Raw genomic sequence first — 23,814 nt, forward strand, 5'->3', positions numbered from 1 at the left:
ACTTACTGTGGCATGGGACTGTGAACATGGCTTGAGAGGATAAAGAGTGTGCAGAGCATAAATGCGATGTCGCCAGGCTGACCATCAGAAAAAGAAAAGCTTTAATAACACAGACATGATTAACGAAAACAGGTGCGTGACTCAAAACGTGAAACAGGTGCGTGACGTGACAGGTGAAAACTAATGGGTTGCTATGGAAACAAAACAAGGGAGTGAACAACCAGAAAGAGTCCAATAACTAAACAAAACAAAACATGATTACACAGACATGACAGCGCTCCTATTTTGGTGGCTTTTTCTCTCTTTTTTTTTTGTATTTTCCTGTAGCAGTTTCATGTCTTCCTTAAAGCGATATTTCCCGCATCTACTTTGTTTTAGCAATCAAGAATATTTCAGTTGTTTGTATCCGTCTTAGTGGGGACATTGTTGATTGTCATGTCATGTTCGGATGTACATTGCCTTTGCTCCACAGTAAGTCTTTGCTGTTGTCCAGCATTCTGTTTTTGTTTACTTTGTAGCCAGTTCAGTTTTAGTTTGGTTCTGCATAGCCTTCCCTAAGCTTCAATGCCTTTTCTTGGGGGCACTCACCTTTTGTTCATTTTTAGTCTAAGCATTAGACACCTTTTTACCTGCACACTGCCTCCCACTGTTTCCGACATCTACAAAGCAATTAACTACTGGCCGCCACCTACTGATATGGAAGAGTATTACACGGTCACTCTGCCGAGCTCTAGACAGCACCGACACTCAACAACAAAACGTCATTTGCAGACTATAATTACTGGTTTGCAAAAAATATTTTTAACCCAAATAGGTGAAATTAGATCATTTCCCACGGCACACCAGACTGTATCTCACAGCACACTAGTGTGCCGCGGCACAGTGGTTGAAAAACACTGCTCTACGGACTTGAATGATAATGACTTGACGATACATCAACCAATAACTTGTCAATTGTCGAAGGCAGGCGCCTTCCTTTAGTGTGGTTCAACAATGTTGGACTTTCAACTTCAAAAACAACGATGCAAAGTAAACTCCCGTCAGTCGTGAGACTGCTTTGTGATAGGGTGTGTGTTTGTGAGCATGCTTTTTGCAGAAGTTTAGGATTTAACTTTAAAGGGGACCTATGATTAATTTCTTTGATGATTCATTTAATCCTTTCTGACTCACAAAGCGTCAAATTGTAGGGTTCATGCATTTTGCTGTGTGCAGTTTGGAACCCCTTTGTTCACAGAGTTTTGCAGTCTGGCTTTAGTGCACCTAAAAAAGTAGTCACAGCGCTACACTTTTTCCATATTTTGGTTTGCTACAGCCTGCTTACAAAAAGGAATAAATTCATTATTGTCATGATTCGTGGCCCGGATCATGTTTTTGTTATATTCTGTTAGTTTTGGACTCCCTTAGTTCCTGTTTTTGTGCACCCTTGTTTGTTTTTAGTTACCATGGGAGCTTATTGTTTCCACCTGTCTCTGATTGGTGCTCGGAACGCTCACCTGTTTTCCGAGCACCAATCAGAGGGACTATTTAAGCCTGCCTTTGTCGGTGAGTCGGCCTGGCTTCATGCTTGCTACACGCAACCTGTTACGTTTGTATTTCTTGTCTCCTAGTCTATGCTTCCTGTGCTAAGTGGTAGCCTTAGCTTCGCGTGCGATCGGCACGCTTTTCCTTCTGCTTGTTTTGTGTTTTTGGTACGTGTTTAATTTTGAAGATTAAATCATGTTCTTACCTGTACGCCTTTTCCGGAGTGGTCCGTCTGCATCCCAGTAAGGTGCGACCCCCCCGCCGTGACAATTATGTCCTCAAAATTCTGAAAACAATACCCCATAATGACAATGTAAAAATATAAATATTTTTTTATTTAGAGCAGGGGTGTCAAACGTAGGTTTTATCCGGCCCGCGGGATGAGTTTGCTAAGTATAAAAATGAGCTGAAATTTTTAAATGAAAGAAACTGCTGTTCTAAATGTGTCCACTAGATGTTGCAATAGCAATTATTTGTGTCTTTGTAGATTCTGCTACTTATGTAAAAAAAAAATAAAAAAATTGTGCACCAGTCATAAATAACTAACCTGACTCTCGCCAGATCCTTGTAGTTCGCTGAGCTCCACACAAGGATCTGGGATCAAGGGCAATGCAAACTCTTTCAAGATAGCAACAAATAATCGCCGGGCGGGATTTCATAGATGTGACGTAGCGCCGAAGCGGCTGTTTGATTCAAACAACAAAGGCGGCACGCAGCGAGGAGTCGTGTGCTGACATTGATTCTGCTATTGCAACTGTTTTGTCGAATCTATCGAATATTAATTCTTTAAAAGATGAACAGAGAACGGTTTTGAAGGCATTTATTGACTTTTCGCTCTGTCGGCTGTTCTGTTTTGGATTTCCCAGCGTCGCTCTCATCAGCGTCACGGGTTGATTTCGATGTGAGTGGTTGAAGTAGCACGTCATTCAAGATAACTGACAAGTGGTTTGTCCAATCACATACAAGGATTTTTTTTACAAGGCCCCGCCTTCTGAAATACATCTCCTATTGAGAACTCCCAGATCCTTGTGTGGAGCTCAGCAAACAACAAGGATCTGGCGAGAATCAGGTTAATAAATTACATCCTGTAATTTGATTTTGATATTTTTTTTATCTTGATAGATTGAAAATGAACACCAATGAGTTGACTGATGAACATTATCACATCATTTATTCAGAAAGTATAAATAACGACAAATAAAGGTAAAATACTATTAACCGCAACATGTAAGTGTAAAAAAACTAAACAACATCATTATGATTTGTACATTTTCAGAATGTGCTTGTTCTATTTTTAAACAAAGAAAACAATCTGAAGATGTCTTTATTTTTGTGGGATCTGAGTCGAGGATGTCGTTGTGGCTTGTACAGCCCTTTAAGACACTTGTGATTTAGGGCTATATAAATAAACTTTGATTGATTTTTAAGTTATCGTGCCGTGATTTTACCACTCGGGAGTAGATTTTTCTCCATGTGGCCCCCGATCTAAAATGAGTTTTACACCCCTGATATAGAGCATTTATTAAAAATTAAAAATCACATTTACTCAGCTGTGGCTACAAATGTAGCTTACCACTAGAGATGTCCATCGGACTGCCGATATTATCGGCGATGAATGCTTTAAAACGGAATATTGTAAATTATCTGCATCAGTTTCAAAAAGTAAAATTTATGACTTTTTAAAACGCCGCTGTACGGAGTGGTACACGGACGTAGGGAGAAGTACAGAGCGCCAATAAACCTTAAAGTTAAAGTTAAAGTACCAGTGATTGTCACACACACTAGGTGTGGTGAAATTATTCTCTGCATTTGACCCATCCCCCTTGTTCACCACCCTGGGAGGTGAGGGGAGCAGTGAGCAGCAGCGGTGGCCGCGCCCGGGAATCAAATTTGGTGATTTAACCCCCCAATTCCAACCCTTGATGCTGAGTGTCAAGTAGGGAGGTAATGGGTCCCATTTTTATAGTCTTTGGTATGACTCAGCCGGGGTTTGAACTCACAACCTACCGATCTCAGGGCGGACACTCTAACCACTAGGCCACTGAGTAGGTAAAGGCATTAAAGGCACTGCCTTTGCGTGCCGGCCCAATCACATAATGTCTACGGCTTTTCACACACACAAGTGAATGCCATGCATACTTGGTCAACAACCATTCAGGTCACACTAAGGGTTGCTGTATAAACAACTTTAACACTGTTCCAAATATGCGCCACACTGTGAACCCACACCAAACAAGAATGACAAACGGGAGAATATCCGCACCGTAACACAACATAAACACAACAGAACAAATACCCAGAACCCTTTGCAGCACTAACTCTTCCGGGACGCTACAATATACACCCTCCGCTAACCCCGCTACCCCCCCCCCGCCCCCCCAACCCCGCCCACCTCAACCTCCTCAATGTCCCAAATTCCAAGCTGCTGTTTTGAGGCACGTTAAAAAAATAATGCACTTTGTGACTTCAATAATAAATATGGCAGTGCCATGTTGGCATTTTTTTCCATAACTTGAGTTGATATATTTTGGAAAACCTCGTTACTTTTTTTAATGCATCCAGCGGGGCATCACAACAACATTAGGCATAATAATGTGTTAATTCCACGACTGTATATATCGGTATCGGTTGATATCGGAATCGGTAATTAAAAGTTAGACAATATCGGAATATCGGATATTGGCAAAAAAGCCATTATCGGACATCTCTTTACCACCAACCACGTCTGAATGTGGAGTGAATGAATGATGGGTTCTCTGTTCTCCGCGAGGTGCTAGAAAAGCGCTTTTTAAACCTAATCCATTTTTCATGATATATAATATTGTGGGATTTTTGTTAATTGTTTTCCTTTTTGTGTCTTTTCCAGTGGTGAGCCCTGGCTCCATTACTGCAGTTTCAACCAGAAGGTGTCATTCCATCTACAAGAGCTTTGCCCGTTGTCTCATGGCTTTGGGCGACAGTATGACGGACAACACAGGCAAGGGCGAAGACACACATGAGATACATTCCATCTGCAGGTCAGTGCATTAGCTCACTGGAAAAATAAAGCAGTCACAATTGTCTAAAACTTGCAAGAAAAAGATATTTCACCAAACTTTCGATCTCCACTACAAAATATCAACGTTGTTGCTGCCTATGGCGCACGCTTGTGTATTTGGTCTTTGGTGTATTTTCTTTAGGTACCAGAAATACATGCATGACTGTGTCAGTTTGGTTTGGACAACTTGTACCAAAAAGTGTTAACTATATTCTCACAAAAATGTAATAATAAGGAATGTGTCTGCAAAGTTTTAATGGGAATGTGCTGTACAACCCTGCTTTAATAACAAATGAGTCAACAAACAGGTGAAAACCGCTCTGAAGATAATTCCTTAAACTATCAAAGTTATTTTGGCACACGGAAGTTAGGGGAAACTTTTCTGGGAAATAAGGGCAAATGAGGGATGACAATATGGTCAATTTAGGTCTTTCTAGTTCAATTGTGACCAACAAACACCCCGACTGTTCCTGGGAGGAGGGTTGTGTTGTGTTGTGTTTTGTTGACCTGTCTGCCTATGGTGCAAGTGTGTTGTTTTACTGTTGTGCTTTTTCAATCTTTTAATTTGAAGGCCTAATTTTACCAGCAACAAGATGTGTCACAACGAAATGAGGTAACGGAAATGTTTTTATTTTTCATTGAGGCTTAAAAAAACAAAAACTGGGAACTATTAAAACAGGAGGGCTATATGAATTTAGACATATTGCCACATCATACCAAAGACTATAAAAATGGGACCCATTACCTCCCTGCTTGACGCTCAGCATCAAGGGTTGGAATTGGGGGTTAAATCACCAAAAATGATTCCCGGGCGCGGCCACCGCTGCTGCTCACTGCTCCCCTCACCTCCCAGGGGGTGATCAAGAGAGACGGGTCAAATGCAGAGGATAATTTGCGACCGCACAGTTCCTGCCATCATGGAAAGAAAAAAAATGTAAAAAGAAAAAAAATTAATTAAATTGTTAAATGTATCCAGTGCAGTGTTTCCCACACATTCATTTATTTGTGGCGGCCCGCCACGAAAGAATTACGTCCGCCACAAATGGATTTTTCGGCTTTTGACTCGCTCGACCGCTCATAAAAGCAATGGGACTGTCTGTGAATGTTGCTTGTAGTTACACCTCCGGTGCAGTAGGTGGCGGTAGCCTACTATGCATTGTAACGGGACGGGATCAAAATACTCGCCGGCTTCTTTTCATAATGATGGCGCTTCCTACGTTTCTACCTCAAACGTCCAAAAGCTGCTGAAAGCCTTGATCCAGGATGCCATGGGGAAAAAAACTTAAATGGTGCCTTTTGGCGATAGTTAGCAGCTTGGTGGCTGATAGCCGGCTAGCTAACGCTTGCTAGCGTGGTAGCATTGCTTCATTTTTACAGGTGTTATAGATAGATAGGTTATAGCTGCATCGCTCGCGGCTCGTCATATATTTAACGTTAATCCGCGATTTCACCGGCGAGCTAACGTGTCCAGGTTATAGCCCTGTTGTCAATAAACACACATGGACTGAAGCTAAATTGTCCACTGTCCACTGCAGCATGTGAATGCAATGAAAAGAATAAAATCTGAGCCAACCAGCTGTTAAAATGTTGTCCCGGTTAATGTTTTGGCCATTAAAGGCCCTTCATTTAAAGATTTCAACTGTGATCGGGCTTTAAACAGGTGGCTGACCTGTTCAGATGGGTGTAACTGCTACTGGTCTAATAATGTGAAATAGCATTTAATTTTACATGTATGCAATGCCATTTAAATGTAATTATAGATAATAATAATAATAATAATAATAATTACTGTGTAGTGTTGTAAATAGTCAACGGGAAGAATTTTAGTAAGATATAAGCCATGAGCACTACACAGCCAGAAAAAAACCTAGGCAGGACAAGTAAAAATATTGGGGCAAGTAGATTTGAGAAGTCAGGCAAGTAGAAAAAAAGCTTAACGTTGAACCCTGCATGTGTTGAGCTGCTGCCGCTTAAGGTTAGACGGCACTGTACATAGAGCGCTTCTGCTCGTTAGTAATAAATTCTAATGTTGGATGTTCACTCCTTCACACAGATGAGTATAGAAAAATATTTTCAACGGCCGAAAAGGGCTCGACTTGGAGAGGAGGTAGGCCTACAGTCCGGACCACAGGTGCGACCTGTTCAGCAGCAGCAGGAGGAGGAGGAGGAGGTTGACTGACTGTGGCAGGACACCTCTGCCTCTGTTTCACTTCATGTTGCTGGTAAATAATATGGTTGTAGTAGTAGGCTAAAGTTACATTATTTAGTATTCACTAATTAAAGGGGCAGAGCTTTAAGAGACATTTTAGCTTTTATATTTTATAAGATATATTTTTTGTAAGAACCACAATTAATAAATATATTTCAGTGAATCACTAATTGTTCAAATCTGTATATAAATATGTACATAAAATGTTGTAATTATATTCCAACTCAGCGTTCTTCTTGGTCATCGGCGCTGCCGCCGCCACACCCCGCCCCCCGACCACACCACCACAAATAGATGCCTGTCCTGTGGGAAACACTGCAGTGATTATACTATAAAATTATTTTCCATTTAACTTCACCAGTTTTAGATTATTCTTATTCAAAATCGCTGAATTTTCACATTTGCCGTTCAAATACTGAGAAGAAACGGTGCGGTGAACAGCAGCCAGTTGAAGCACGTCACTCAGTTGTGCCTCAACATGGATTGCGCAATGACTCGGCTAACTGCTGGCCTGCTGTGCGGTGAGACCGTATTGCTATATGAATTATATTATACATTTCCATAGTTTAGTTAGCTGAGGTATATAATGTACAGTGTATTTTGTCAACAACTGTGTGTAAGTAACTGTGTGTAACCGTGTGTGTAACGTATTTCTTGTGCTGAGCAATCATAAAACTGCTGTGAAGACGCACTGTGTGAGGCTCGCAGTAATCCCGCCTCCTGCACCCCCGCCATAGAATGCACCCCCTGACGGGAGTGTTATATCAACTAAAGCCCACACTTAAACTTTCCACGTGCAAGATTGAATCTATTTAAAAAAGTTATTTAATAAGAAGCCAAAAAGTGCAAAAACAATAATGTTCGTAACATTAGGTACACCTGCAGACTGCAGCACGGAATTCATATTTCATTCATTCACAACTCCTCCAACACGAACATTATTGTTTTTGCACTTTTTGGCTTCTTATTGAGCTGCTGCATTTTTTGGTTGGGTTGTTTATTTCTTTTGAGTAACTTACTTCTACATTTCTAAAAGGGGAGGACTGTAATAGAGTGATCTATGTTTGTCTGTTGCCATCTCCTGGTTAATGTTGGCTATAGCGTACTGTGGTTACTTTTTGGTTGGCCAACGATTTACGTGGTGTTGCGCACCTGACGTCAAGTGTGTAAAGAGACGTACTTCATCACCTCGCCTGGTTATTGCCTCCAACCCAATATATTACATAAAGGTAAGACCATAATAACGTTTTTTTTATTAAATGTGCTTTTTTGTGTGCTACAGTTTGTATGTGTAAAGTTAAAGTTAAGTTAATGTACCAATGATTGTCACACACACACTAGGTGTGGTGAAATTTGTCCTCTGCATTTGACCCATCCCTTGATCACCCCCTGGGATGTGAGGAGAGCAGTGGGGAGCAGCGGCGCCACGCCCGGGAATAATTTTTGGTGATTTAACCCCCAATTCCAACCCTTGATGCTGAGTGCCAAGCAGGGAAGAATGCTGGTCTGAGCTTTTAAACATAACCCGTTAACTGCTGCCAATCAAATGGTGAATAAGATACTCTTTAGGGTTCATATGTTTGTAAATCTGACTGTGATGAAGTCAGTGCCTCACCAGCCATCAACCTCACCGCACGTCACTGGTGTGTATATGTATATATGAGGTAGATCACCTCTACTTGGTCATTTATTAAGTAATTGATTAACGTTGAAAAACTTATTCGGGTGTTACCATTTAGTGGTCAGTTGTACAGAATATGTACTGTACTGTGCAATCTACTAATAAAAGTTTCAATCAATCAATCAATGAATGCCTACTGAGCCTATGGTGCTGTTAAGTTATTGTGGCTCAATTTGCCTTAATGTTTTTATTTTAATGTATTATTATTTAATATATATTATTGTTTTAGATATTCCTGGCTCTGAATTTGCTCATTGCTATTTTTATGTATTTTGTGCATTATTTGTTGCCGTCATCATTAAACGAACAGGTTACTCATCAGTTACTCAGTACTTGAGTAGTTTTTTTCACGGCATACTTTTTACTTTTACTTAAGTAAATATTTGGGTGACTACTCCTTACTTTTACTTGAGTAATAAATCTCTACATCAGTGGTTCTTAACCTTGTTGGAGGTACCGAACCCCACCAGTTTCATATGCGCATTCACCGAACCCTTCTTTAGTGAAAAATAAAGACAAATTCAAGACAAAGTTATATGTTTTTGTATGGGGAACATATTCTAAGTAACAAAGACTTAATTTAGAGTTATTTGGACACTAGGGGAACATATTCTAAGTAATAAAGACTTAATTTAGAGGTATTTGGTCAGGGTTTGGGTCAGGGTTAGAGGGTTGGGGTAATAATAAGGCTATGCCGAATAAGGCATTACTAAGTACTTAATAATGACTAGTTAAGAGCCAATATGTTACTAATTTGCATGTTAATAAGCAACTAATTAATGGTGAATATGTTTCCCATACTAAAGTGCTACCATGTTTTTTTACTGGTGCATAAAATGAACCGTGCATGAACATCACCTTGTTCAAACAACAAAACCAACACAGTGCATGAACTCACAACAAATGACACACCTGCAAACCAGTCAGCTGTTGCCGTATCCGTAATACGCCGATAGGGAGAAGTTTGTATTTACACGATGAGTCGGGTGTGTCTTGACCTCCGCCGAACCCCTGAGGCCGACTCACCGAACCCCTAGGGTTCGATCGAACCCAGGTTAAGAGCCACTGCTCTAAAATAACAGTACTCTTACTTGAGTACAATTTCTGGCTACTCTACCCACCTCTGCACATGAATACCTTAAGTGAAGGAAACTCGCGATTGCAGCTATTTAGGATACAACACTTCTCAGACGGCAAGAGAACTTTCGAATGTCCAAATCAGCTGTGATTCTACTTACCGAAAAACTTTGTCCATTTGTCAAAGGAGACACAACGAGAATGAGGGCTCCCGTGGATATGATAAAAACGGTAGCGAGTGCTTTGTATTACCTGGCCGTCGAGGGAAAACCATGGAAAACAGCGAATGCTTTTGGACTGGCAAAGCAGACTGTTTTAGTTATTGTCCGCCATGTATGTCGCGGACTCAACGTCTAGGTCCAGAGTATATAAAGTCACCAAAAATGAATGGACAATGAAGGTGCAGACGCGCTTTGAGGTGGGCTCAGCGCAGCGCACAGATGACTGCGCACTAGAGTGCGCCCGGGCCGTGACATATGTAACACTAAACACTGTATTTTTTATCATTTCTCTCCATTCACATTATAATACACAGAAAATGATGACTAATGATGTACCCAGACCCACAGGGTGGCATCATTCCATTATTACATCCCCCATTTGTGGAACAGCCTGCTGCAGGTCCTCAGGTCTGCAGAGAATGTTAAAAATTTTAAAAACACCCACATTTTTAATTTAGCGTTTAAATAATATTCTTATTCATCCTGTAACTTGTTTTATATTTTTAACTCTCTTTATCTAGAATTCAATAGCTTTTATTTATCACATACCATTTTAATTAATTGTATTTAGTTTTTAACTACATGTTTATGTAATATTGATGAATTTGACTAATTATATTGTATCATATTATTGCATTTTATTCATTTATGTTATCCTTTTCCTATATTTAAATTGGACAGTTATATCTAGCGTTTCCTCAGCGGGAGCCATCTGCACTATGTCCGGGGCTGCTGTGATTCTGGCTCATGGGTTCCTCGGCCAGAGGACTCCTTGGTCTCCAGCTATGTGCCCTGGATCAGGGTTGCTGCGGTCGTGGGCCGTCATCATGCAGCTGCTGTTGCACTTGGCTCCTTAAAGATAGTGTTTTCTCACTTGGGTCCTCCGTGCTCAGCCACATATGTTTTTACATGACTTTTATTATGTGTGCATGTGTGTGGAAAGAGGAAAAAGGGGGTTTAGGGTGGGGGATGTGTTTTTTTTTTTACCTGGGATTATGTAAGGAGGGCGGGAGGCACTGGTTTTTACATGTTTTTTAAAGGAAAAACCCTTTGTGCTACATTTAATACGTGTGAAAAGTGATATACAAATAAAGTTTGATTGGTTTTTTGATTGATGGATTGATGTTTTGAAGAGAGGGGAGCTGTGGAAACAATCACGATTGATTCAGCATGTTGATGTATTTTTAAGTGCACAAGTTAAGTCAAAAAAAGGTACATTTATTAATCGTTTTTATGAGACGTTTGGAAGCCCAATGCCTGTGTCTGTGTAATGGTCTGAGTCTGGGACTGTGTTGTGTCGTGGAAATCCAACTAACCTCAGTAGTGAGAGGTTAATGAAATCATGTTCGTACTAACTTTGTAACATCTACTGTACATACACTGAAAGTGTAGTTAAAGGTTACTCGTGTTTACAACAATCAATATTTCAAAAAGACTTGGCAACTTAAGCCTCTTAAATGTTCACCACAGGCTTTCAATTCATTCACCTAATTTGGGATAGTGTGAGACTGTGAAAATGTATTTTCCGGGGTATCTTCTTTATTTGCATCAATGCAGTAAATGTTACTCTTCTTGAGCTGTTAATATTTTACTATAGAGCCTTTGCAGCTTTTTACTAGCCTCGTAACACTATATTAGATATTTCACACCCGGTTACCGAAAGGTTTTTGCCTTACATTGCATTTATAATTAGAGTCTAAAGAGTGTCAGTAAATAATTTTAGTAATAAAAGCTCCAGCTCACCGGTCACCCTGAACAGGATAAGTCGTACACTACTTCTCTTGGTAATAGAAAATAAATGTAAAGAGCCTGTTTAAATACCTACACACCAGTGGAAATTACTGTAAGACTGCAAAGAGAAGCGAAACGTCCCCTAAGAATTAAAAAAAGTGGTCAAATATGTACTTTTGTGTTTAATGTACTGTCCATTTCATTGACTAAAATGCACTAGAATCCGTTCAACTTTTGTTCAGAATCAGCTACTTTTCGCGACTTTCTTCTCATTATTGTGGTAGCTTCACAGTGGATTTAACAGTGTTGAAGCTGAGTGTACACCAGTGACTTCAGTGGGGGAGCATAGAGTGGGTCGTTTCACTGCAGACAAACAAGACAGTTATCGGAAAAATGTTTGGCTTTGTCCTGCTCATCGGCGTCTCTGGAAGTGTATGGAGAGTGGCGTGGGCGTTATGCTTTTGCATGATGATTGTATGATCTATATGAGGCTGGATGTCATGACGAGGACTATGAAGTAGTTTGTTTTCCCAGATGCATAAGAATTGAACCGGACATGGCGTGAAGTTAAATACATGATTTAATAATATATTATAAAAAGTATAAACAAAAGGCGTGCACAAGGCGGGGAACAAACTTGGCTAATAAAACAAAACTAGCACAAAGGCGGAACTATGGAAAAAAAGGAACAAACAAAAGGCGCTCACAGCGGAGGTACAAAACAGTGGCTTGAATAAACAAAAAACTTACGTGGCAAGAAAAGAGCAGCATGAACTATGACCTGGACAGAGTAAGCAGCGTGTCAAGAGTGCAGAGCATGAATGTGATGTTTCCAGGCCGACCAACAGAAAATGACATGCTTAAATAGTCATGTGGTGATTGAAAACAGGTGCGTGAGTTCAAATGAATCAGGTGCGTGAGTCGTGAGGACAGGTGAACTGATTGGTCGTCATGGAAACAAAACAGGGAGTGAAAAAACAGAGACTGACAGAGTGCAAAAACCAAACAGAACATAGCCAAACTAAACATGATCACCAAGACATGACACTGGATCCCTTTTTGAATGACAGCAAAATAAGAAAATCAGCGATTTTGAAATATAAACCACTGCCAGAGTTCAAGTTTCATATTGTTGTTCCGAGTTGATTACGTTTTATTTGTAAAATCTATCATCTTTATATCTTTTATCGGTTATTAAAGACTGTACACGTGTTTGGAGGGTAACTAAAAAAAATATCCGGCCTGGTTGCTGGTGGGGCGGTCCTTCCGTCCAGTTCTGGGCCCCTCAAGGTAGAGCGTCCCATCTTTTTGCCCATGTGGGGTGTGGTCCCTGGCTGTCTTCTGCTTCTCCCGTGCTTTGTCGCCTTGTCCCGAGCTGGGTGTGCCTGCTGCTGGCCTGCCCGGCAGCGCGGTAGGCCTGGTCCTGGGGGTCCTGTCGCTGACTGGCCTTCCTACCTGGGGCTGGTGGTCCTTTGTTTCCTGTGCACCGCACCTGTTGTTTTTGGGTGGAGCTTTCAGGGTGACTGGGGCCATACTTTGGCTGCTACACATACTGGGAGACAAATATACTGTACATACAAACATACATATACTTGCTCATACATACATACACACTCATATACTGTACATACACATACATACATACATACATGCATACAGTACATGTGCACATACATAGGCACAGACGCATATATATAGGTGCATATGCACACATATATACGTACACACATACATACTGTACCTACACACACATGATGCATACATACACATGCACATTCACTGTAAAAACATGCATACATACTGTACATACACATATACATACGTACTGTACACTCATGCATACAAGCACGTTTCATTAAATGCATATTAACATTGTCCCATCACCCCACAGGGGAAACCGGTTTGAAACATGGCACACTGTTAAAGCTTAACCTACTGTTACCATAACAATGTACAAACCTCGTTTCCATATGAGTTGGGAAATTGTGTTAAATGTAAATATAAACGGAATACAATGATTTGCAAATCCTTTGCCACCCATATTCAATTGAATGCACTACAAAGACAAGATATTTGATGTTCAAACTCATAAACTTTATTTTTTTTGCAAATAATAATTAACTTAGAATTTCATGGCTGCAACACGTGCCAAAGTAGTTACATCACCTTTTCTTTTAACAACACTCAATAAACGATTGGGAATTGAGGAAACTAATTGTTTGAAGTAATTCTTTGAAAGTGGAATTCTTTCCCATTCTTGTTTTATGTAGAGCTTCAGTCGTTCAACAGTCCGGGGTCTCCGCTGTCGTATTTTACGCTTCATAATGCGCCACACATTTTCGATGGGAGACAGGTCTGGACTGCAGGCGGACCAGGAAAGTACCCACACTCTTTTTTTTACGAAGCCACGCTGTTGTAACACGTGCTGAATGTGGCTTGGCATTGTCTTGCTGAAATAAGCAGGGTCGTCCATGAAAAAGACGGCGCTTAGATGGCAGCATATGTTGTTCCAAAACCTGTATGTACCTTTCAGCATTAATGGTGCCTTCACAGATGTGTAAGTTACCCATGCCTTGGGCACTAATGCACCCCCATACCATCACAGATGCTGGCTTTTGAACTTTGCGTTGATAACAGTCTGGATGGTTCGCTTCCCCTTTGGTCCGGATGACAATCATGGCACCCACCTGTTCCCAATTAGCCTGCACACCTGTGGGATGTTCCAAATAAGTGTTTGATGAGCATTCCTCAACTTTATCAGTATTTATTGCCACCTTTCCCAACTTCTTTGTCACGTGTTGCTGGCATCAAATTTTAAAGTTAATGATTATTTGCAAAAAAAAAATGTTTATCAGTTTGAACATCAAATATGTTGTCTTTGTAACATATTCAATTGAATATGGGTTGAAAGTGATTTTCAAATCATTGTATTCCGTTTATATTTACATCTAACACAATTTCCCAACTCATATGGAAACGGGGTTTGTATAAGGTTAAAATAGTCTGCTCCTTTTTCTTCCGTGCCTCTTAATTTGCTTTCTTTTGTAATGGATCCATTACACTTATTATTGTTGCATTTGAAGCGATTGTAATGTTGATAATAGAGGTAAATATTATTATTAATTATCAATTTTGTTATTTCTATTGTTATTTTTTGTTAGCTTCATTTTGTAGTACAATAATATTCATTGTCATTTCTGTGTTATTACTATCTACTTCATTCACTGGTTCTTTATCATTTCTGATATCTTATCTAAATATATCATATTTGCTGATATTGTTTTGTTGTTTTTTTTTGTCTTCTTCTTCCCGCAATTTCCCCCTCTGTCTTTTTTTCTTCTTCTTCCTATCCTCTCTTGTTACGGTCCGGCTGCTAAATATACCCATTTAACAAATCAAATACAAGTAGAGCAACAAGAGAAGTATCCAACATCTCTTTTGCAAAGCAAATGTGTATAGCGGATATGGGCATCGACAATATGATTCTCCTGAGTGGCTGAGCAGGATATCTTAAAAAAAAACAAAAAAACAAACAAAAACAAAAAAAAAACGATTATATGCTTAAACTTACTCCTGTTACTCTGATCTTTGGCTTCGGAAACAAAAATTAAATAAAGTTGCCTGAAATGGGCAATACACATTTTGAGTAGTTCAATATGCATAATATCAAATTTAGCAAATGTATATTACCTTGTAAAACCCTGCAAATGTACTATATATACTCTAGGCCAGGGGTGTCAAACTCATTTTAGCTCAGGGACCGCATGGAGGAAAACCTGTGCTATTAAAATCATGGCATTAAAAGAAAAAAATAAAGACAACTTCAGATTGATTTCTTTGTCTTACTTTGGCCAAAAATAGAACAAACACATTCTGAAAATATTACAATAAAATTATAGAAAAAAATACCAGCAATGGTAAAGTTTAGATCCATGAAGTAAAGAAGAAAGTGAATGAATGTTTAGAACTAAAAACATTTACATATGCATAAAAAAGTGTTTTCTTTTGTATTATTTTTTAAAATGAATTAAATAATGTTTATGACTACCTTTTTCTAAAAAACAATATAGAATGAGAGATATAACAGGATAATGCGTACATTTATCATTTGTTTTCAGAATGCTTACAAAAAAGTGGGACCCCAAACATTTACCGTGGGACCCCATTTTTATGACTTGATGGGGTCCCTGGGATCCCATTTTGAAAATTCCTAGCGCCAACACTGATGGAGTATTGGTGCGTGTAAAACAGCAGCAGGCGGCTGTGGCCTGCGGGCCGGTTCTGATACTAATCAAATATCATCCCGGGGGCCTTGACGTTGACACCCCCTGCTCTAGACTCAAGCACAGCAAAAACAGCAAAACGTGATGTGCATGTGTGCTCGGTCCTTTACATTATGCGATCATGTTGACAAATAGTTGCTGGTTTTAGTAGTTAACAAGTATCATTTAGCTTGACTTGCATGACAGCTGAGATTGATTAATTATCTGGATTTGCACCATGAGCACAAGAGAGACAGAGAGATAAACAAAATGTAAAAGTTTCACATCGGAAAATGTTTGTAGTAAAAAATACTAGAGATGTCCGATAATATCGGCCTGCTGATATTATCGGCCGATAAATGCGTTAAAATGTAATATCGGAAATTATCGGTATCGGTTTTTTTTTTATCGGTATCGTTTTTTTAATTTTTTAATTTTTTATTAAATCAACATAAAAATCACAAGATACACTTACAATTAGTGCACCAAACCAAAAAACCTTCCTCCCCCATTTACACTCATTCACACAAAAGGGGTGTTTCTTTCTGTTATTAATATTCTGGTTCCTACATTATATATCAATATATATCAATACAGTCTGCAAGGAATACAGTCCGTAAGCACACATGATTGTGCGTGCTGCTAATAGTACTAACCTTTAACAGTTTACTCATTTTCATTAATTACTAGTTTCTATGTAACTGTTTTTATATTGTTTTACTTTCTTTTTTATTCAAGAAAATGTTTTTAATTTATTCATCTTATTTTATTTTATAAATTTTTTCAAAAAGTACCTTATCTTCACCATACCTGGTTGTCCAAATTAGGCATAATGTGTTAATTCCACGACTGTATATATCGATTGATATCGGTATCGGTTGATATTGGTATCGGTAATTAAAGAGTTGGACAATATCGGAATATCGGATAGCGCAGGGGTCGGCAACCTGCGGCTCTAGAGCCGCATGCGGCTCTTTAGCGCCGCCCTTGTGGCTCTCTGGAGCTTTTTCAAAAATGTATGAAAAATGGAAAAAGATGAGAGGAAAAAAAAAATTTTTTGTTTTAATATGGTTTCTGTAGGAGGACAAACATGACACAAACCTCCCTAATTGTTATAAAGCACACTGTTTATATTAAACATGCTTCACTGATTCGAGTATTTGGCGAGTGCCGTTTTGTCCTACTAATTTTGGCGGTCCTTGAACTCACCATAGTTTGTTTACATGTATAACTTTCTCCGACTTTCTCGGACGTGCACAAAGGTGAGTTTTGTTGATGTTATTGACTTGTGTGGAGTGCTAATCAGACATATTTGGTCATTGCATGACTGCAAGCTAATCGATGCTAACATGCTATTTAGGCTAGTTACATATTGCATCAGTATGCCTCATCTGTAGGTATATTTGAGCTCATTTAGTTTCCTTTAAGTCCTCTTAATTTAATGTATATGTCATGACACACTATCTGTATGTAATATGGTTTTTAATTTGTTGCGGCTCCAGACAGATTTGTTTTTGTATTTTTGGTCCAATATGGCTCTTTCAACATTTTGGGTTGCCGACCCCTGGGATAGCGGCAAAAAGCCATTATCGGACATCCCTAAAAAATACCAAATATACTTTCCTCATACACAGTATATCTATGACTATTTTACAAACTACACTAGAGTTTAGAGGCAAAAACTATTCAGTTATTATTATTTTGATAGAAAACATTTCTATTCTATTGAAACCTTTAATGTTATTTCTCTCAGGAGCACATCCTTACCCCACTGGTCCTACACAGCTCTGCTTTTTTGAGCTGCAGGCTACTGTTTAAAGATGTAGAACATCTCTTGTCCCTGTTATTTTGTTACTCTCACTACATTTCTCTTCATCCTGTACCCATCTGTCATCCCCCATCGCCCTCACTTCATCTCTATTTTCTGTTCTATTTATACATTCTCTTGTAATTAAGTCATATGCTATCGACCTAGGCAAAAATCCATTATTTTGCCAAGAGTCTTGGAGACCGATTACTGATTTGAGTGCAGTGTTTCTGTCAAGTAAAATTTGTACAGAGCTGGAATCAGACAGAATTCATGTGAAGTAAATGGAATCATATCAGTGAAAAGCACATGAGATGTCAGTCAAAGTTATTGTCCATGTTGCTGTGTTGTAGAGCTGACTGCTTTAGCAGTTGGGACGAGGACTTTCACTTTTTGCACAATACATAATGAAAAAGGCTTTTACCTCCTAAAAGACACTTGATCTGCAAGTGCTGCTGTTCATTTTCTCAAAATAACATTGGATTCATGGAGTAGATTGCTCAGGTTTGCTTTAATCACTCCTGTTTGAAGGCATATGACATTTATCTTTGAATGGTTCCCATGGGTTAGATTAGTCTTTCGTCCCTGTACCTGGGTCGGAAAACCACTGTGGGGCTCCACTGGGGATTTTTCTGGCTTTGCCAAGCATTGATCATCATCTTTCAAGGAGAAGTCACATGAAGTCCCATTCTCCCTTTCTAGACTTAATGTGGGCGAGGGGTTTGAGTGCATTAGTTATCCTTTGGAGCTGTGATGTCCCTGGTAGGGTCTCCTAAGGCAATGGTCTTTGGGTGATGGGCTGGACCAAGACTATTTAAAACAATAGGGGACACTTAGCCATCCCGAAGTAGCCACAAAGCGCCTACCCTACTTTCCAGACTTGTTTCCCTAACTTCAAACCCTGGGGTTTATACAATAGTCTTTTTTTCTACCAAAAGTTCAGAAACTTTAAAGGGGAATGCACTTTTTGGGGGAATTTTGTTAGGGTTCTGTGGTAATGTCGGGTCTGTCTATAGAACACAGCATGCTTAAGCATGTCACCAGCAGGTTGAATATGTTTTTTTCAATCCTATGATACAATCTATGACGACATGATGAATAGAAAAGAAAAGCTGCCTGATGAAGAGTCTGTTTGGATAGTAGGGAAGTATGCCAGACAGACCAAGCTGGGGACATTATCCCATTAATATTCTTTAATTTCACCTCTGGCAGAACATTACATATTATTAGGATTCTAATTTACATTTAAACAGACTTCCTTGCGGTCTAGATAACATGTATTGGATTGTCAGCAAACAGTTTGTGTGTGCATTGCCAGATTGCAAATTAAACCACCTCACCCTCTCCAAAAATATCCAAATTTGTCTTATAAAAATGTACGCTATTAAATATTTATCTTGACAAACATCACCGCTATGTTGTTTTTTCAGTCACGGCCGAAAATAAACAAAATTAGGTGCACCTGCTCACTGGGATCAATACAGAGCAGCAAAGAAAAGCCAGCAATCATCACACGTCAGTGATATTGTGCGCATGCCACGATTATCGCAAAAAAGCCGCTGCCTGACCAGGGCTCAGAAAATCTGCAGAGACTCCTCCCACCCCCACCAAGGACTGTTCTCACTGCTGGACTCTAGAAAGAGGTTCCGCAGCCTCTGTAGCAGAACCACCAGGTTCTGTAACAGCTTCTTCCCTCAGGCCATAAGACTCTTGAATGCATCAAAATAATTCCCTCAATTCCCCCAAAAACGGATTAACTCGCTGGAATATAAAGACAATATAATCTACATTCATAAACGTGGATGCATATGCAAAAGTGCAAACTATTTATCTGTACAGTAATCTATTTATTTATATCTGCACCTTACTGCTCTTTTATCCTGCACTACAATGAGCTAATGCAGGGGTAGGGAACCTATGGCTCTAGAGCCAGATGTGGCTCTTTTGATGTCTGCATCTGGCTCTCAGATAAATCTTAGCTGACATTGCTTGACACGATAAGTAATGAATAATTCCGCTGGTATTCAGTGTTAAAAATAACATTCAGAATATAAAACATTCTCATGCATTTTAATCTATCAATCCGTTTTCTTCCGCACCTGTTCATTAATGGTAGGAAGTATTTTATTTATTATTGGTTAACTTCAGAATAACAATGAGATTTATTATACTCTAAAAATGTTGGTCTTATATATATGGCTCTCACGGAAATACATTTTAAAATGTTTGGCTTTCATGGCTCTCTCAGCCAAAAAGGTTCCCGACTGTCACAGCTCTGTATAATACAGTTTGAGAGGAACCCAAAGATGCAGACAAAAGGTGAGTTGAACAGTTCTTTACTAGAGTTGCGTACTCACAAAAAGGTGCTCCTCACAGGAGGGAACCAAAAGCGACGGTGCAAAAAGGAGAACTCAAAATGGGCACCGTGGAGAAAACAAAAACGAATATATAAAAATAGAACAAACTTGGGTCGGAGTTGCAAGACGTGCTACCGCCGACGTAGACACCAAGCTGGATGGCACCGGGAGTGGCCAGGATAACAAGCAGCAAGAAACACGAAGCATGGAAGTCGTCAGAAGTGGAGAGCCGAGGAATGGAATCACCAAGTGCCATCCAGCTGCCAAGGTGCTGCTTAAATATCATCTGAGTAAATTGGGAGCAGCTGTGCACGTCTCACAACTCCGCCCACAATGGGAACACAGGAACTCTAAGGGGAAGGAGAAATGAAGTGGAGGTCAACAAGGTCAACTGCACCAACAAAGGAAAACTGAATACAAACCACAAGGTGGCAGCAGGTGGTGACAGTATCCCGCCCCTTAATCAACGGACGCCACCTGGCGGACCTCCTGGTTTTTCAGGAAATCTGTGATAAAAATCGGTAATTAGTGTTTTATCGATGATAAGGGAACGAGAGATCCAGGAACGATCCTCTGGGGGGTAACCCTTCCAGTCGATCAGAAACTGCACCCCCCTGCCTCGCCTCCTGGCGTCCAGGATGGTGTTGACTATAAAGGCCGGATGACCCTCCACCTGCAGAGGAGCTGGGGGGAGACACTGATGGAGGGCTAAGGTCACTCGACTCGACGGGCTTCAGGCGGGAGACATGGTAGACTGGGTATGACTTGAAAGACTTTGGTACCTTGAGTCGAGCTGTGATGGGAGTAATCATCCGCTTCACCTCGTATGGTCCAATGAATCTCGGGGCCAATTTCTTCGACTCTCCTGGCAGTGTAACATCTCTGGATGATAGCCAAACCTTTTGGCCGGGCTTGTAGTCAGGGGCTGGTCTGCGATGACGATTTGCCATGGTTTGGTTTCGTCTGGCAGTGCGAGATAGGGTGGCACGGGTATCACGCCACACACGGTGCACCATGCGCAGGAAGGCAGTCACGGAAGGGACTGCGGACTCTACTTCCTGAGAGGAAAATATAGGAGGTTGGAAACCATGCACCACATGAAAAGGGGACCGGCCAGTAGATGAGCAAATGAGAGTGTTACGGGCATACTCCACCCAAGGGAGATAAGTGGACCACAAAGATGGATGTTGGTGACAAACACATCTCAAGGCCGCCCCTAAGTCCTGGTTGGCTCTTTCAGATTGTCCATTCGATTGTGGGTGATATCCTGATGACATACTGACGGTGGCCCCCAACAGGTTGCAGAATGATCTCCATGTAGCAGATGAGAATTGAGGACCTCTGTCTGACACCACATCAATGGGGATTCCGTGAAGACGAACCACATGGGTGACTAGCAGTTTGGCGGTTTCCAGGGAGGAGGGAAGTCTACGAAGGGGGACAAAGTGTGTGAATTTAGAGAATCTGTCTACAATTGTGAGGATGACAGAAAACCCCCTGGAGATGGGTAGACCTGTGACAAAGTCCAGAGCAATGTGCGACCATGGACGAGAGGGGATGGGAAGGGGCTGCAGCAACCCCGCAGGAGCCTGATGGGAAGCCTTGCTCCTGGCGCAGACAGGGCATGCAGCGACAAATCTCTTTGTGTCAGTGTGGATGGTTGGCCACCAGAACCGCTGAGTGAGTAGGAACTCAGTGCGTCTGGCACCTGGGTGGCAGGCAATCTTGGAGGTGTGAGCCCAAGACAAGACTTCTGGACGGAGGGTTCTCGGCACAAAAAGGCGACCAGGGGGGCAGCCAACAGGAGATGGGGAGTCCTTGATAGCCTCCGACACACGCCTCTCAACCTCCCACTGTAATGCGCCAAGGATCCGGGACTGGTGAAGGATGGTCTCTGGGGGAGTGTCTTCTGTTGTGGGAGAGAACATCCTCGATAAGGCGTCAGGTTTACCATTGAGTCACCCTGGGCGAAAGGTGATGCAGAAGTCAAACCTTGTGAGGAATAGGGCCCACCGAGCCTGGCGGGGATTGAGGCGTTGAGCAGAGCGGAGGTAGGCTAGGTTACGATGATCCGTATAAATGATGATTGGATGTTTGGCACCCTCCAGCCAGTGTCTCCATTCTTGTAGGGCCAGGACCACTGCCAGAAGCTCTCGTTTCCCAATATCATAATTTCTCTCGGCAGGTGAAAGGCGTTTGGAGAAGAAGGCGCAGGGGTGCAGTCTCCGATCGGCACTGGAATGCTGGGACAACACAGCCCTTACACCGGTGTCAGATGCGTCCACCTCAACATAAAATGGGAGATCATGATTAGAGTGAACTAATACAGGAGCAGAGGTAAAAAGAGATTTAAGGCGTCGAAAAGCCTGGTCAGCCTCTGAGGACCACACAAAAGGAATTTTAGAGGACGTTAATCTATTTAAAGGCTGCGCTACTTTACTGAAGTCTCTAATGAAACATCGGTAAAAGTTAGCGAACCCTAGAAACCGTTGTAACAGCTTCCTGGATGACGGCGTTGGCCAGTCTACCACAGCTTGGACCTTAGCTGGGTCTGGCTTAACCTGCCCCCTCTCTACAATCAGCCCCAGAAACGACACTGGGAGAATGAAACGTGCATTTTTGGGGCTTAACAAATAACCGGTTCTCTAAAAGTCTCTGCAAGACCAGACGGACATGCTGATGGTGTACTTCAATGGAGCGTGAAAAGATAAGTATGTCGTCCAAGTACACTACTACGAAACGGCCTATCATGTCGCGGAGAACATCATTGATCAAACACTGAAAAACCCCTGGAGCATTTGTGAGGCCGAACGGCATGACGCAATACTCAAAGTGGCCTTGAGGAGTGTTAAAAGCAGTCTTCCATTCATTGCCCTGACGAATACGCACAAGGTGATTCGCGTTACGTAGATCTAATTTGGTAAATACTACCGCCCCATGCAGAGGCGCAAATGAAGACTCCAATAGTGGAAGAGGGTATTTATTCTTAACCGTGATCTTATTTAGGGCTCGGTAGTCTATACAGGGTCGCAACCCTCCATCCTTCTTCTTAACGAAAAAAAACCCAGCCGCCACGGGAGCGGAAGAGGGACGAATGTGTCCGGCGGCGAGAGAAGAGGAGATGTATTCCTCCATAGCATGCTGTTCGGGACGTGAAATATTGTATAGCCGTGAAGAATGTAGCGTAGACCCTGGAAGGAGGTCAATGGCACAGTCATATGGGCAGTGGGGGGGTAGCAACGTAGCCTGGTCTTTACTAAAGACATCGCTAAGGGAATGATATTCCTCAGGAATCAGTGAAAGATCAGGGGGTTGAAGACTAGGAAGAGTGACAGGCTTAGTAGGAGACAAAGCGGAGTGTAAACAGTGACTATGACAAAAAATACTCCAATTAGTAATTTTTAGTGTGGTCCAATCTATGCTGGGACTGTGACGTTGCAACCAAGGAAGGCCAAGAACTACGGGTGCTGAACGAGAAGGTATTATAAGAAAACTAACCTTCTCACGGTGATTTCCCGAAATAAGGAGGGATGTGGCGTGTGTTTGATGCGTAATATTAGCCAGGTGACGCCCGTCAAGTGAGCTAACAGTCTTAATGCGTTCCACACCCACAGTAGGAATCTTTAACAACTCAACAAGCCCACTGTCAATAATGTTCTCATCTGCCCCTGAGTCAATAAGTGCCTTAATAGGGCACGACTCCCCCCCCCCCATGACAGAGTACCTTCCACTTGAAGTCTTCCCACCAGCGGAGAAGATGCAGATGTTGCTGCCGGGGCAGGCGGCGAAGGTGGTAGTCTTGGCCAAGGAAGATCTCCGGTGGAAGCAGGACAGCCCCTAGTAGGGCGCGCAGGACAGCGAACGACGACGTGGTCCGCAGCTCCACAGTACAGGCATAACCGCAACCTCAG

At 41.3% G+C, this 23,814-nt stretch overlaps 1 protein-coding gene across 4 annotated transcripts in view; it reads left to right on the forward strand.

Moving 5' to 3' along the window:
• nrn1la (neuritin 1-like a) overlaps positions 1-23,814 on the forward strand; it is a 218,337-nt gene that overhangs the window by 152,668 nt on the left and 41,855 nt on the right. For 3 of the 4 annotated variants that reach the window (XM_061969875.2, XM_061969877.2, XM_061969876.2), the window contains one exon: positions 4,388-4,538. In XM_061969875.2, coding sequence (XP_061825859.1) covers positions 4,388-4,538 — 151 coding nt within the window. Of the gene's footprint in view, positions 1-4,387; positions 4,539-10,448; positions 10,814-23,814 lie in introns of those variants that run through there. The other variant, XM_061969878.2, reaches the window with a different exon arrangement.

This window comes from Nerophis lumbriciformis, linkage group LG10 (assembly GCF_033978685.3).
Source record: "Nerophis lumbriciformis linkage group LG10, RoL_Nlum_v2.1, whole genome shotgun sequence".
Lineage (NCBI taxonomy): Eukaryota > Metazoa > Chordata > Actinopteri > Syngnathiformes > Syngnathidae > Nerophis > Nerophis lumbriciformis.